Source organism: Narcine bancroftii, chromosome 2, assembly GCF_036971445.1.
Source record: "Narcine bancroftii isolate sNarBan1 chromosome 2, sNarBan1.hap1, whole genome shotgun sequence".
Lineage (NCBI taxonomy): Eukaryota > Metazoa > Chordata > Chondrichthyes > Torpediniformes > Narcinidae > Narcine > Narcine bancroftii.
Window position 1 is genome coordinate 316,559,570 of NC_091470.1, and position 17,365 is coordinate 316,576,934.

General features: G+C 41.6%; 1 protein-coding gene across 4 annotated transcripts in view; it reads right to left on the bottom strand.

Moving 5' to 3' along the window:
- lpin2 (lipin 2) overlaps positions 1–17,365 on the bottom strand; it is a 160,138-nt gene that overhangs the window by 134,578 nt on the left and 8,195 nt on the right. For 2 of the 4 annotated variants that reach the window (XM_069921747.1, XM_069921743.1), the window contains exon 1: positions 1,360–1,455. The exons of 1 other annotated variant lie outside the window; for it this stretch is intronic. In XM_069921747.1, coding sequence (XP_069777848.1) covers positions 1,360–1,440 — 81 coding nt within the window. In that variant the 5' untranslated portion in view covers positions 1,441–1,455. One more of the 4 variants, XM_069921746.1, reaches the window with a different exon arrangement.

The following is a 17,365-nucleotide window of genomic DNA, read 5'->3' on the forward strand; positions in this document are numbered from 1 at the left end:
ATGGCAAAATCTGGCATACATCTATCTCTCTCCAGAGATTTCAACATGAACAGCACTATTACAAGAGTTCACCAGAATCAGAGAGGTCATGTTTTAGAATGGCTTTTCTTCAGAAGCACATTGTGCAAAACCGGGCACAACAATTTTCAATGACATCAGTCACTTTTTTCCCCACTCTGGAGTGTTATCAAAATGTAACAAAAGTAATTTCCTACAGTCCCTTCATACTCTCAATTACTTCAGCTCTCCATGGTCATAATGACAAATTTATGCAACACCATTCTATTTTCCAACCTTTTACAACATGCATAATGTTGGTGAATTGACTATATTCCTTTCAAAATAAAAGACCCTCCATGCAAGATCAATGCCCAGAGTGAAACATTAAACTCCAGAATTGAATCGGACCACGGCCCTGGAAATCTTTCACAAGACTCCCAACAAGTCTTAAGTATTTCCAAAGGGAATCATGAAGAACATTTCAGAAACAATTCAGGAAGCATTTATGTTAAAGGTACTAGAAAGCAAATCATGGATGAAAACCAATGACAAGAACCGGATATTAAAATGGAAAGGTTTAGCTCTATTAAGTATAATTTTTCATTTAATCAAATCTGTACAAAAATGAAATGAATTTGACTACATCTCCAGATTTATAGCAATATTAAGATTCAAATAATCAAAATACTTATTTATGGCACATGGCAATGTGTGAAAGCTAGTTAGCAACTTTCTTTACCTGATATTTACATGGATATGACATTTTTAAGAAATATTTGTGATCATAACGTAGAATACTTGTGTGGATGTAATGTTTTACACACTAGTGTCTACTTGAAGTTGACAGCAGTCAGACTGCTTCCAGTACCATGGTTATTTAACAGTTGGAGCAATTCACTACATGCTCACCATGGCCATGCAAGGGATTAAAAGTTAAAATTAGCAGGCCTGGTTGCATAAATCTGAAATTAATTTATTCAAGTTTAGAAAATTCAGCTAACTGAATTCTTTGAAATGGTGAAAGCTTGGACATATCATGAACCTTTCCAGAGTGAGACTACACTCTTAAAGTTATTCCACTTAAGAGTGAAATCTGATTGCACATTTTCTGTAGAAGTGCTGATGGCCTTTATATTTTAGTACCATATAAATCAATGTGCAAGCACTTTACAGCCTTGCAGCCATTAACATTTTCACTTAGTTAATACAGTGTTAATGATCCTAACCAAAATGACCTCCAGAGTTTTAAGGATTCAAACTGAACAATTATATTAACATGAATTATTAAAATAGGCACAGACATTTCTGCCTTTGTTCCAGTTAAGAGCTTTTGACCTGGCCATACAACTTCTCACTTACCCAGAGCCAAGATTTTCCAAAAGGGTTACCTTCACAACTATTTTCAAACGAGGAATCAAAATTCTCTCCGTACAAGTACATTTTTTAAAAAGAATTCCTCTCCAAACCTTTAAAAACTGCAGTTCATGGTAGCTGTTTTCCCAACATTGTGTGCTTACAGGAAGATCAAGTCAACAAGTATGAAATTCCAAGTTTATCAAATGTGCTGTTATAAAGTACCTCAATTGAAAAAAAACAAAAACAAGCCACGAACCAATAGAAAACAAAAATCTGTTCCAGCCTCTAAACAGAAAGGTAAAAGTACATGGTCAAAAGCTGATCGGAGATTGAACTGATAGATCAGGCATGTCTCTTAAAAACATTTGTCTAACAGGATCATTACTATGAAACTTGCAAATATTTGTTAAAAAATAAAATATACATCTAAAAAAAATAGTGCAAAGATAAAAAAAAATCATTGGCTGGTCCCACCAGTTAATACACCTTAAAAAGTATTAGACTGGAGTTTTCTACTTAAACCACTCGTGACAGCAATGCACTGATTGACCCAAAATGCAATTTAAAGAGCATTTTCATTTTAAAAACTTGGCAATTGACAATTCAGACGTGTTTAAATTGAGCAGCTAACATTTCTCCATCATGCATACAACCTGACCACTTCAGATTTGTAAAGAATCTGTCAAGATTAAACACACTGATTGTTCAATTAAGCCTACCTATTCACTAAATTGTGTGAATGCTAAATTTGTTGACCATCACTATTGTATTCTGGTGCACAGTGTACACCAACACACTATTAAAGGGGTGCTACATTACAGGAGTTGTCTTTGGTTTGAGTATAGTATTAAGAAAAACTTTTTTCCCCCAATACCAGTCTGCATTAACATCAACCTCCACATCTGTTAACCCTCTCCCTAGTCTCTTTCCTTATCCCTCTTTCCTTTCCTCAACTCCCCACTCTCCTCCCTTTCCTATCAGAGAGCTACCTTTCTTAGCCCAATGCTCTTTCTCTTCCCACCTCCCCCATCATTTCTCAGCTTTTTTCTCTTTTACCGGCCCTCCCATCAGCATCCATTGATGGATGCTATGAAACCTGCTGAGCTCCTCTGGCAGTTGTGTTTTTACTTCAATCACAGCATCTGCATTTCTGTTTCACTCTATTCAGTTTCTCCACTGCAAAATCTCTGAGAGATGCCTCTGAAGTTCTCCTTCTCTCTTCAATGGAAATTCTGTGAGAATCTTTCTCACTGCTCACCATCTGCAACCCCTGCCATTCTCAAGCTCTGTGATCATGTTCTCAACCAGACTAGCTTTCAAAATCATGTGTCTTTGCCGCCATCTGATGCCACATGAATTGTAACTCTGGTTCTAGGCCTCCTAGTTTGGTCCCCACTAGGATCTCAGGTTATGTGTGCTGTGTTATCTCCTGCTCTTTTCACCTCGAGCCATATTCTACAAATCACCCTCGGCTCCATGTGCAGATGCCAATGGACCCTCGCTCTCTTGCTGTCACAACTCACTTGCTACAGCCTGCCACTGACCTCCCCTATACTTCATCCTGTGCCAGATCCACACCTTCAACTGCTGCTTCAACGCTCACCTGATGTCCATCAAGGATCAGAAGTTCATCTCCCTAGAGATTGCTACCTCTGTGACCTCCGACAGATCTCGACCCTAACCGCCAACAGGACTTGGCCTTTGCCGAAAACCCTTACTGTGGCATCGACAGCCCACAAGCATCCCTTGTTAACTCTCACCCTAGTGGCCTACAGGACTTGGCCTCCATTGCAAACCCACTACCTGGCCTCTCTCACCTTCCCCACTCTGACTTAACCCTCCCTTCCCTTCCTTGGATTCTTTCTCTCCTCCTCCTCCTGATCCACCCCATTCTCTTACCCCCACCACACCCTCCACTCCATTGATCCCCCCAACTACTGCTTGTTCATTACCACCCGCTCCAATCTTCCCCTCTTCAGATACAGAATGCTGTGTCCTCAGTAGAAGTAGAAGCCTCACCTTTGCCCACAACTCAACCAGTTCCGCACACACCATGATGCCAAACCCTTCTTCTATCAGCTTCATATCCTTGCCCACTTCTATCACCAGAATTCTCTGCACCTCACTACAAAGCCTTTCTCCCACCTTAAACCTTTCTCCTCCTGAATATCTTGTTCCAACCAGCCTTCTACCTGCTCTTAACTGTACTTTGAAGAAGGTCTCAGGCCCAAAATGTCATTTATATATCTTTACCTCCTATGGACACTCAAGACCTGCCGAGTTCCTCCAGCATTCTTGCATTTTCACTACAATCACAGCATCCACAGACTTTTATGTTTCACACCCATTACCTGTTAGACTGTGCTTTGCCCCTTAAATGTCCTCTCCTCCCCCCCACCTTTTTATTCAAGCATCTACTTTTTTTTCTTATTCCTGACAAAAGGTTCAGACCCAAAATGTTGGTTACCCTTTACTCCCATGAATGTTGCATGGCTTGCTGATTTACTCCAGCATATTTGTATAATTGCACTTGACCTGAGAATCTGCAGATTTTCTTGTTTAATTCCCAATCGACCAAATAAATACTTTCTGAACCCATTTAACTCTCAAAAGAGAGAAGTTCATTCTGCCAAGATTCTCATTTCAAAAGGAACCCCCGTATCTGACATGATATATCTTCAATTTTAAAAATTCTAGTCCAAAGGCTTGATGAAAGCACAAATCTGAAACTTCTTCTGAATGAAAATGAACAATGAATGAGCAAAGAAATCTGATTTTTTATGGAAAGAAAATGGAGTGATTTGTGCATGAATATTGTCTTGAAATTGCAGTCAACAGATAGATATTCTACCAATGGCAGTTCCATCAGAGTCCAGTGTAAGTGGAAATTTTAAGAATTCCCCAGCACACGTTTTCTACATCAATATTCTGCTCAGGGTTGGACCTGGTGTCATGACTGTTCTACTGTGGAGCTCATGGAGGAAGAGTAGCAAAAGACAAAGTTAGGTATTTAAAAGTCTTTTTTTTTTAATGTCAAAATAGGAGATTTTAATCAAAATACTTGCATTGTTAATATCAGTTGTTATCTTTCTTGCAAGATTAATTTCACTTGCACTCTACATTTTTACATGTTGATTAATCTTGCAATTAATGTGAATGACTGGAAAATTCTCCAAAATTAATGTTCTTTGCTAAAATTGCTTTCATATTCTTCACCAATCACAAGAATTCAGAAGAATCAGAATTTCTTGTCATGAAATTCAGTTTTTTGCAACAGCATCATACTGCAAACATTCATATATAAACCAGTTTACAACAATAATATAAAAAATGCACGAAAAGTAAGGCATTGTTTTTGGTCCATTGTTTATTCCTGAATCTGGTGGCAGTGAGGAAAAATTATATAATGCAGAATCACCACTTGTGGTCAATCCCTGCTTCTACTTATTTGGGCTGGGGTTAGAACCCCACGTCACCAGCCAACCACAGGTTAGAGTCAAGGAGCATTTCAGATAATTGGGTTATAGAATGAAGGACCCATTCTCAAAGTACCTGGCAGCCAAAAGCATCTGAATGTCAGTTATTTGATAGAGAAAACAGGCAGGTTCTTTGAGAGGTAGCATGCACCTTCTAATCCAACTCAATTCTCATGTATAGCCAATGGTGGGAATTAGGTCCCCATGGTTGCAGAATTTTAAAGCTGACAGTGTTTCAATTTCACAGGCCATTTAAAGCCTCTATGGAGCCATCAGCATTAGGACTCGACAGGTGAACCTTGTGGAGGAGCGCTGTGTCTCTGCTTCCCGCTCTCTCTGGGTCCGAACCAGTACGGTCACATTGAATCTTACAAGGGTTGAATCCAGTTTGCTACAGGTCTAACAGTTGAAAATATACTTTTGTGATTACCATTCATGATTCCTCTCAGTGATTCAGAATTATTTTTAACGTGCCCATGACAATTCTGTGTGTAACCCAATAAACGGATACAAAATTAATTAGTTAGAAATGAGATATCCACCAGAATATCTTTTCTTCAACTTCTGCACAGCTAATTTTAAATTGTAACCAGATACTTGGCATGGAAAGATAGGTTATTCTGTGAACAAACCAACAGGTTATCTTTAACATTACATACAGCCATGTGGAGTACAATTTACAGAGGATAGTATTACAAGCACCAAGGGTAGCATAAAAACATTTGAGATTCATTCAAAGACCTGATAGCTGAAGGGAAGAAATTGTTGAAGCCTGTGATATATGCTTTCACACTCTTAGGCCTTCTACCCGATGTGTCAGGGTGTAATAGGTTTTTCAGTATGTTGGCTATCTTTCCAAGGCAGCAGGAAATGTAGATGGAGTTCATGGATGGCAGGAAAGTTTGTTACATTCTGAGTTGCATTAACTATCTGAGTAATTTCCATCCTTGAGCAGAACAGTTCCTATATCATGCTGCGATGCAGTCAAAGAAGCTATTATGTTCTCAATGGTGCCCCAGCACAAGTTGTTGAGGGATAGGAGGACTTGGCAGTTTCTAAGTGGAGACATCAGTGCACTATCTTAATCTTCACGTTGATGTGCTTATCTCAGTCCAGATCATTGGGGATATTATTCCCAAGAATCTCAAGCTATTCACTCTTTCGACGTCAATGCCATTCACGTGGATGGGGCAGGACTTTGCCCCCTCTGCTGAAGCAAATGTTCTTCTCCTTTACCTTATTGAAGGAAGTCTAGTGGCAATCTCTTTCTTGTATTCCATTTCATCTTTATTCAATACCCTACCCACCTCTATAGTGTCATTGGTAAAATTTGAAAATGGAGTTGGAACAGTATTTAGTTGCACAGACATGGGTGGTGCCAAGTGCAATTATGTTGTTGTTACCCATCTTCACTGACTGCAGTGAGGAAGTCATTGATCCAGTTACAGAAGAGGAAACCAATGTCTAGATCATGAAACTTGGAAGGAAGTTTGGTATTTGAAGGCAGAGATATTGTCTATGAACAACAGTGCATAGACGTCCTTGGCATCCAGGTATTCTTAGGGCCAAGTGGAGGCTAGGAAGATGGTATCTGCAGTGAATTTCTTTGGCCAGTAAGCATATTGAAGTGGGTTAATGCTAACATGACCATGTACTAAATGATGTAAAACTACAAAGTCAACTAACAAGCCAAATACTAAACGTTGCCTTTCAGAGTCAAAGTTTTATGCTTGTCCTACATACCTTTTGTAATGTGGGGTGGTTGGGGGGGGGGGGGGGGGGAGAAGAGAAAGGAAGGGGGTGATGGCATTGGGTTGCAGAATTACTGAGAACGCCAAGGTTAAAACAAGGATAGTAACTGAATATTATTGCGTTCACTATATATGGTTTTGCTGCAATACAAAGAGTGGTTAGGAAAAAACAACTTTTATCTCATCTAGTAATTAAATCAACTTACTGACAACCATGTGCAAATCATCCCCCAAAGTGCTCAAAAATTCCATGCAAACAAACATATTCTGGCAAAGGCAGATAAGGAGACATTAATAAAGGCACAAACCACAACATTTTCTGTTTCACATTTTACTTTTTATAAAAACTTCAATGGGGAGGCAGGACAAAAGATCACATTAAAACTGACAATTTCTTAAAGGACTTGACAGACTAAATGCAAGAAAGTAATATCCCAGAATGATAAGACTTGGACCAATTTGAGAACAAGTGGGTAGCCTTTAGGACTGGAAAGAAGGGTGAACTTTTACAATTCTCTACCCCAGGTATGGTGCTCATTCAAACTGGTGATCAACAAATTTTATGGATACTTGTTCTTTTTTTTTTTCTTTGGCTTGGCTTCGCGGACGAAGATTTATGGAGGGGGTAAAAAAGTCCACGTCAGCTGCAGGCTCGTTTGTGGCTGACCAGTCCGATGCGGGACAGGCAGACACGATTGCAGCGGTTGCAAGGGAAAATTGGTTGGTTGGGGTTGAGTGTTGGGTTTTTCCTCCTTTGCCTTTTGTCAGTGAGGTGGGCTCTGCGGTCTTCTTCAAAGGAGGCTGCTGCCCGCCAAACTGTGAGGCGCCAAGATGCACGGTTTGAGGCGTTATCAGCCCACTGGCGGTGGTCAATGTGGCAGGCACCAAGAGATTTCTTTAGGCAGTCCTTGTACCTTTTCTTTGGTGCACCTCTGTCACGGTGGCCAGTGGAGAGCTCGCCATATAATACGATCTTGGGAAGGCGATGGTCCTCCATTCTGGAGACGTGACCCATCCAGCGCAGCTGGATCTTCAGCAGCGTGGACTCGATGCTGTCGACCTCTGCCATCTCGAGTACCTCGACGTTAGGGGTGTGAGCGCTCCAATGGATGTTGAGGATGGAGCGGAGACAACGCTGGTGGAAGCGTTCTAGGAGCCGTAGGTGGTGCCGGTAGAGGACCCATGATTCGGAGCCGAACAGGAGTGTGGGTATGACAACGGCTCTGTATACGCTTATCTTTGTGAGGTTTTTCAGTTGGTTGTTTTTCCAGACTCTTTTGTGTAGTCTTCCAAAGGCGCTATTTGCCTTGGCGAGTCTGTTGTCTATCTCATTGTCGATCCTTGCATCTGATGAAATGGTGCAGCCGAGATAGGTAAACTGGTTGACCGTTTTGAGTTTTGTGTGCCCGATGGAGATGTGGGGGGGCTGGTAGTCATGGTGGGGAGCTGGCTGATGGAGGACCTCAGTTTTCTTCAGGCTGACTTCCAGGCCAAACATTTTGGCAGTTTCCGCAAAGCAGGACGTCAAGCGCTGAAGAGCTGGCTCTGAATGGGCAACTAAAGCAGCATCATCTGCAAAGAGTAGTTCACGGACAAGTTTCTCTTGTGTCTTGGTGTGAGCTTGCAGGCGCCTCAGATTGAAGAGACTGCCATCCGTGCGGTACCGGATGTAAACAGCGTCTTCATTGTTGGGGTCTTTCATGGCTTGGTTCAGCATCATGCTGAAGAAGATTGAAAAGAGGGTTGGTGCGAGAACACAGCCTTGCTTCACGCCATTGTTAATGGAGAAGGGTTCAGAGAGCTCATTGCTGTATCTGACCCGACCTTGTTGGTTTTCGTGCAGTTGGATAATCATGTTGAGGAACTTTGGGGGACATCCGATGCGCTCTAGTATTTGCCAAAGCCCTTTCCTGCTCACGGTGTCGAAGGCTTTGGTGAGGTCAACAAAGGTGATGTAGAGTCCTTTGTTTTGTTCTCTGCACTTTTCTTGGAGCTGTCTGAGGGCAAAGACCATGTCAGTGGTTCCTCTGTTTGCGCGAAAGCCGCACTGTGATTCTGGGAGAATATTCTCAGCGACACTAGGTATTATTCTATTTAGTAGAATCCTAGCGAAGATTTTGCCTGCAATGGAGAGCAACGTGATTCCCCTGTAGTTTGAGCAGTCTGATTTCTCGCCTTTGTTTTTGTACAGGGTGATGATGGTGGCATACTTGTAGAAGTTATAGATATGACAACAGTGCTATTAAATTATTAAATGGCACAGAGATAAGAGATCTGTCATGACCTTGGTGAATGTGCAAGTGCTGGGTCTCACATACCAAGGTGCCCTGAGTAAGTTTGCTTTGCAAGCAGTCAACATACAAGTGAAAGTGAGTGCAGAATTACAGAGAGCGATTAGTACAGAGCAAAAAGGACCATTACTTTCCAAGCACAAGGTTTATTCCTAACTGATAATGGCAGGAAAGAAACAGTCCTTGAATCAGATGGTGTGTGACCTTACGCTGAATCTTCTTCCCCAGGAGAGGAGGGAGAAAAGAATCTGGCCAGAGTTGGATGTGTCCTCTTAATACATTGGCAGCTTTTTCCGGGTAGCATAAAATATAGATAGAGTTGATGGAGGGGAGGGAGGCTTGTCAGAAAGTGTAAGCTGCATTCACAACTCTTGGGCAGAGAAGTTTCCATAACCCTCATTGATGCACCCTGATAGGATATTTTTGATCGTGCAACCATACAAGTTGTTGAGGTACATTTGTGATATGCCACATTTTCTCAGATTTTTGAGGAAGATGCATTCTCTTGGTCATCACATCGGCAGGGCTGAACTAGGACAGGATGCCAAACGTGTTTACTCCTTGGAACTTAAAATTGTCTACTAATTTTACTGCCACTTTTGATTCAGTCCAGGAATGAGTTCCATCCTTCTTTCAGAAATCTATACCAACTCCTTACTCTTGCTGAGATGGAGGAAAGGGTTGTTCTCTTGACACCAAGGCATTAGTCCCTTTCTCTCCCCTCTATATTCTGTCCTGTCATTAGAATTCTGCCTACTATGGTGGCGTCATCCATCACCTTTTAATTAGAGCTGTGCTGGGCCATGCAGCTGTGGGTGTAGTGAGGTTAGTGGGGGACTGAATTTGCAGCTAGCATTATGGGGCCCCAGTATTGAGAATGATGTTCAGAATCAGGTTATTGTCATGAACAAGTCACTAAATTTGTTGTTTTGCAGCAGCATCACAGTTCATATAAATGATCTTATAACAATAAATAAAAATAATGCCCAAAAAAATCAAAGTAAGACAGGGTCTTTAGTTCATTGATCATTCAGGAATCTGATGGCAGCAGCAGTGGAGGGGTGGGGGGGAGGGGAGCTAGCCTTCTCCCCCCCCCCCCCCCCCCAATGATGGCAGCAGAGTGAAGAGTTCATAGCCTGGGTTGTGGGGGTCCTTGAGGATAAAGGCTGCTTTCTTAAGACACTGTCTCATGTAGATGTTCTCAATTGAGTGAAGTCTGGTGCCTGTGATGTGGCAGGCCAAGTTAACAACAGAGTTTTTTTCTTGTCCTCAGCATTGGCATCTCTGTACCGGTAGTGATGCAACCAGCCAGAATGGTATCCAGAGTACACCAGTAGATGTTTGAGAGTCTTCAGTGACATACCAAATCTCAAACACCTCAAAATATAGCCGCTGGTGAGTCTTCTTCATGATTGCTTCGACATGGAGGCTCCAACACAAATCCTTGGAGAATATGACATCCAAGAAATTTGAAGTTCTTGACTGTCTCCAGTATTGAGCCCTCAATGAGGACTGGATTGTGTTCTCCTGACCTCCTCCTGAAGTTCACAATCATCTCCTTAGTTTTGCTGATGTGGAGTGCAAGGTTGTTGGTGTGACACAACTCAATGAGCTTGATCCATCTCCCTCCTGTGAACTCCCTCATTGTCATATGTGATTCTACCGATAACACTGGTGTCCTTAACAAATTTGTAGACAACACTGGAATTGTGCCTTGCTCCAGAGTTATGGTTGTACAGTGAGTTGAGCAGTAGGCTAAGCACGTATCCTTGAGGAGTGCCTGTGTTCATAGTAAGGAGGAGAAGTTGTTTTCAATTCATACTAACTGTGGTCTTCTGATGAGGAAGTCAAGGATCCAGTTACAGTAGTGTGTGCAGAGGCCCAGGGTTTGGAGCTTCTTGACCAGCACTGAGGGAATAATGGTGTTGAAGACTGAGCTATAGTCTATGAGGAGCAGCCATATGCACAAGTTGCTGTTTCCGAAGTGATCCAGAGCTGAACTGAGGTTGGAGGAGGTGTTGTCACCAATCCACAATCATTACAATCTGATAACAGGAAGTTAGTCACAAGTTGAGGGGGACGAAGGGCAAGGTCACAAAGTTTGGAGATGAGATTATTTGTTATTATTGCATTGAAGGTAGAGATGCAGTCAATGAATAGTAGTGTCACATACACTGCCCTCCATAATGTTTAGGACAAAGAGTTTTTTTTTCCCCCTTCATTTTCCCTTGTGCTCCACAGCTTTAAATTTGTAATCTAACAATTCATATATAATTAAAGTCCACATTCCAGATTTTAGATCACAAGATAAAGGAACAGAAGCAGGCCACTAGGCCCATTGAGTCTGTACAAGGTTCTTTGTATACATTTTGGTTTGACCATGTTGTAATTTCAACAACTTTTATAGATAGTTCCCTCATTGCAGAGCACCATAATGTTTGGGATATTTGGCTTCACAGCTGTTTGTGAATGCTCAGTTTTGTTTAATTGCTTAATTGGTGCAGGTATGAGAGCTAACCTTGCTTCTAAGCTTTTGTTCACCTTTGGAGTCTGTAATTGCCCCTTTTCAACACGATAACCAGAGTTGCACTAATGAAAGTCAAAGAAGCTATTATGAGGTTAAAAAACATGAATTAGTAAGAGACATTGCCCAAATCTTCTAAGGAAGATCTCCACTGCTGACGACAGAAGAATTCTTGTCATACTGAAGAAAAAAAAAAATCTCCAAACGCACATCTGATAGATCAGAAACACTCTTTAGGAGCCAGTTGTGGATATGTCAATGACTATGATCTGCAGAAGACTTCATGAACAAAAATATAGATGCTACACTGCAAGATGCAAACCATGGTGGCATGCTTTGGATCTTGGGCACTTCCTTTACACCTCCACACTTAGCTTTTGCTATCACTTTCATACAGGCTAATCTTGGTCTCATCTATCAACAAGACTTTTTTCCAGAATTCTGCAGGTTCTTAAATATTTTTTGGCAATCTGTAACCTGGCCATCCTGTTTCTGTGGCTAACTAATGGTTTGCATCTTGCAGTGTAGTGTTTATATTTCCTTTCATGAAGTCTTCTGCAGAGAGTAGTCAATTGACATATCCACACCTGCCTCTTGAAAAGGGTTTTTAATCCATCAGACACAAATTTGAGAATTTATTTTCATTATGATGAGAATTCTTCTGTCATCAGCAGTGGAGTCTTCCTTGGAAGACCAGTCCCTTTGCAATTACTGAGCTCACCAGTATGCTATTTTTTTCTTAATGATGTTCCAAACTGTTGATTTTGCTATCCTAAGGTTCAGCGATGTCTCTTATTGTTTCCTCCTTGTTTTTCCAGCCTCATAATGGCTTCTTTGAACTGTGGTCCTCATGTTGAAAAATGGCAACTTCAGACTCCAAAGGTGAACAAAAGCTGAGAAGCAAGCTGCACCAATGAAGCAATTGAGCATACCCAAATATTCACAAACAGTTTTGAAGCCAAATGTCCCAAACATCATGGTGCCCTGAAATGAGAGTACAATGTATAAAAAGTGATGTAACTACTACATGGTCAAACCAAAATGCATATAAAGAATCTTGAATGAAATCTGGAATATGCACTTTAATTACATATGAATTGTTTGTTAACAAATTGAGAACTGTGGAGCAGATAAAGGAAAAAAAGTACCTCTGTCCTAAACATTTTTGAGGGAACTATAGGTTGTCCAGATGTTCCAGGTGTGTGCACAGCCAGAGAGATAAACAGGTTGCAATGGTGGGCAGATTGGGTGGGAGGCTGGAGTGACTGTGAGGCCTTTCAAAGCACTTCATAATGATGAATGTTAGAGCCATTGTCATTTAGGTCTGTCACCATGCTCTACTTCAGCACCAGAATGATAGTGACTTTCTTGAAAAAGGTGAGCACTTCAGCTTGTAACAAGGAGGTTGAAAATATCCATGAATACTCTCACCACTGTTCTTCCTGGCAGTTTACTCCCCAGAAGGCAATCTGATGTCTGTGGCAGTAAATGTAGGTGCAAGCATACCTGAGGTTGAAGTGTGTGTTTCTGTGCATGTGTGCAACTGTTTCGCTGGCCTCCTGTTCGAAGCGAACAGAGAATGCATTGAACTTGTTGGAACAGAATAGCTGCTTGCTATTCTGTCAGGTTTCATTTTATACCATGTAGCATGCATATCCTTCCACAGTCACTGCACGTCTATGAGGTTTCTCTGGTGTTCAGTCCATAGCCATCCCATTCTTCTTAAATGTCAAAATTAACATGCATTCTCCACTTCAGCTCATTACACACTCCCACCACTTTCTGTATGAAGAGGTTTCCCCCCCCCCCCCCATGTACCCACTAAACCTTTCCCCTTTCACCCTTAACCCATGTCCTCTGGGTTGTATCTCACCTCCCCTCAGTGGGAAAAGCCTACCTACATTTACTGTCTATCCCCCTCATAATTTTAAACACCTCTATCAAATCTCCCCTCATTCTTCTACCCGCCAGGAAATAAAGTCCTAATCTGTTTAACCTTTCCCTGGAACTCAGTTTCTCAAGTCCAGGCAACATCCCAACTGCACTCTTTAAATCTTATTGATATCTTTCCTCCTCCTGTCAAACAAGTAAACTGAACACTGGATACTCTTGTCAACAAGTCTGGGGCCTCCTTCACAACTTTCAGTGGGGAAAGTTTTCATCTACATGGAGCCATTAGAGTCAGCATGTACAGAGGCCAAACAACTGTTCTTTTGTTTGTTCAAAGAAGTCCTGGGAAAACATCACTTAGGTTGGGGGGGGGGGGGGGAGGGGGGGGATGCAAAGGAGGTAAGAGAATCCTTAAATTTCCTTGTAGCCAACAATTCTCGAACCTGATCCTCTGAACGCTGCTAATGTTTCACTAGAACTGGATAATACAACTATAGACAAGAACAACTCAAACTTTAATAAACAAACTTAATTTGGTTAAATTTTAGAAACAAAGCACTTGAGAGTTAGGTGTAAATAAACAAACACTACATAGAAAATAGTTGACTGTAGTGCATTTGTTTTCTCATTTGGATTATCTTAGCTGCACTTAATTGTATTACTTTGGCATTCAGGTTGTGCAATAGACTACTGATGTTTCAGTGTAAACAAAATTTAATCAAACGTTAATGAACACTATTAAAACAATAAAAAATAGTTCATTATTTATGTCATTTCTGTGGAAAGGTTACACCTAGTTTAGTTTATGGCATGTTAAACAGCCATAATTGTATGAGAAATTGTATGAGAAAGCCTGAAACTTAAGGCCCAAACATAAAGTAATCTGAGAATACTCCTGCTCATAACTAATGAACTCAAAAAGGATGGCCTATTAATCAGTCAAATATCCCAAGAGACCTTTGCAAACAGCAAAAGGATACTTAATAGTGGTTTAATTGGTTACATATTTTTCAGTTAACAGTATAAAGATATCTCTATTCTTGTATACGACAAAAACCACACACATTTTCAAACATTAACATTAATGTACATTAAGTTTTCTACAGGGAGATCCATTGCATACAATCAGAAGGCAAGGCTCAGCTTTCAAACTTGCTCTAAGGACAGGACTTTTTTAAAAAAAAAGCAATAAACAAGGCAGACTGCAAATCCAGTCATTTGAAAGATCTTCCAATTTTACATGGCCCACTGCTTACCACATTTCTTAAAAAGCTTATTAAAAATGTATTTTGCAAATTAACTGCACATTAAATTTAACAAATGCATATTACCTGATTGGTTTCACAGTCAAAGTGTAATTATATGCTGTCTAGAAAGCATATTATATTTTGTCTAGAGAGCACAAAATTTTTTTTACACCGAAAACTGAAGTACATGAACAAGCTGGTCTGAAAATCATCTGGTGTAAAACTAGTGAATTTCCAAATAATTATTTGTAAGATGGTACAATTTTTTTTTCCAAAAAAACGCTTAAATCAGGTCAAGCAATCTACAAATTTTGTGAGTCTACACTGTCATGAATCCTTACACTGAAATTCACTACCAACAGGCAGACAGGAATATTAGTTAATTTCAAGGCCACTTCAGTGTCACTAGTTGAGGCTATCAAAACCTACGATAAAGAACCTTAATTTCAGGGTAGGAGGGGATTTAGCAATTATTAAGATGATTTACCAATGATGCTTAAATATTATATTAATTTTCTTGTAATTGAAATAACCCTGCAAAATAATAGTTGTGTGAATTCTGGTAAATCACTTGAATTGTCCATTTACCAGCTAAACTACAAAGGCAAATGTGATCCTGTCACATAATGTGTTTGATAAAATGCTAATTTTGACAATGAATTACTAGCAAATGCAATGAATGTTGGTAATTCTTGCAGTTTGTGCAATCCAACAATACAAATTTAAAATAATCTGCGCAGTTAGTCATACAGCATGAAAACAGGCCATTTGCTCACTTTGACCATGCGAGCCAGCCTGTACTGCCATTGCTCTACCCATTCTACAACTCAACTCCAACATTGTTCCAAAGTCAAAGCATTAGCCTTCTCGCAGTTCCTAACATCAATCTTCAAATAACTTTGATTTCACAACTGCTTCAAGACAACGTTGTGAACGATCCTGACATGGCGATGCACCATCAATACCTTCAAAAGACTGAAAGTTATGCAAAACTGACAGGCTTTTATTCACAATAGAATGGAAGGACTTCCATGCTGGTAAAGTGTCCTGAGCTGGGGAGGGGGCTGTGGAACAGTCACCTTTATTCAGGAGTCTATGGGTGAAGCCACAGGTACAGACAGCCAATGGGTGTGGCCTGACACTGGTTTACTACATTCACTCCTTGTTTTTTTTTTTAAAAAGCCCAGCGAGGTGAAATGCATTAGATATAATCACAAGTCACTCAGGTGGTCTGATTTGCTGCTGCAGCCGTCATAGCATCAGTTGTGACTGCAGTGCAGTAATGGGGTCCTGGACAGTCTGGGGGCACCTGTACACAGTCGTCGGAGTTGGCTTGAGTCTGGCATGCCAACTGTTGGGGCTAGTGCAACATGCCATGGCCCTGGTGCATCATGGATGGCAAGAAGTGAAAAGGGTGCGGGGTGATAATTAATGTTTTCCTGAGCCCCTGATGGCACCAGATTCTTGACAGAGTCTGTGTCTTCGCACCCATCGGAGTACTCCACATAAGCGTATTGGTGGTTGGCATGGAGATGGACCCTTTCGTCCAGTGGGTCGGACTTATGACTCCTCATGTTTCTGGAGTAGGACCAACCCTGGGGGCACCAGCAGCGTGGTACCCATAACAGACTTCCTCAAAAAAGAAAACATTCGTTTATGTGGTGTGCCATTAATGGCAGTACATAGGAGTGACCTGATCGAGTGGAACACCTCAGGGGAGGGGCCTCTTGCCAGCGGGAGACAGGAAGGCCTTTAGACCGAGGGCTAGGAGGACAGCCTTCCAGACTGTGGCATTCTCCCTTTGCACTTGCCTGTTCCATCGTGGGTTGTAGCTGGTGGTCCTGCTTGTGGCGATACCTCTGGTCAGCAGGAATTGGTGCAGCTCGTCGTTCATAAAGGATGGCCCCCAGTCACTATGAATATAGCAGGGGAAACCAAAAAGGGTGAAGAGACTGCATAAGGCCTTCATGAGTGTGACAACTATCATGTCTAGCAGGGGAAACCAAAAAGGGTGAAGAGACTGCATAAAGCCTTCATGAGTGTGACAACTATCATGTCTGGGCAGGGGATGGCAAACGGAAAATGCGAATACTCGTCAATGACGTTGAGGTCTGAGGAGAGGAGGGGTCCTTTGAAGTAGGGCAGATTGCTAGCCTTGACGAAATAAATGAATCTGGTGATTCCAGAGTGGCAGAGATCATTTTGGAGGGCTTGTAAGCAGTAAATTTGTGTGCTAGCAGATTCCACAGGTAGAGCATCTGGGGGCTCATTGAGTTTCCCAGGCTGGTGAAAGATATCATAATTGCAGGTGGAAAATTCAATTCTCCGCCTCAATATCTTGTCACTTTTGATTTTACCTCGCAGCTGGTTATTGAACATGAATGCAATTGATCAGTCAGCAAGGTAAATCATTTGCCAGCTAGGAGGTGCCTCTAGTGCCCTACTGCCTCAACAATGGGTTGGGCCTCCTTCTTGACAGAGGAGTGCTGATTTTTGGAGCCATGAAGGGTGCGGGAAAAAAAGTGTGGCAGCTAGGGCAGTTGGATGCATCGCTCTCCACCTGGAACAGGGTGGATTCATCCACAGCATGCATCATAGCCTTGGCAATGTCTGCCTTGATGTTGCTGAAGGCTGCACAGCCTCTGATGTTAGGGGAAATGAGGTAGATTAAACGAGGGGGTGGGCCTTGTCTGCATAGTTAGGGACTCGTTGGGCATAGCAAGAGAAAAAGCCCAGGCACCTTTTCAGGGCTGTAAGGGAGGGGAATTTCCAAAACATGAATTTCCAGAACCTGAACGTGCGGTCAGGTTCAGGGCCAATGACTATGTTC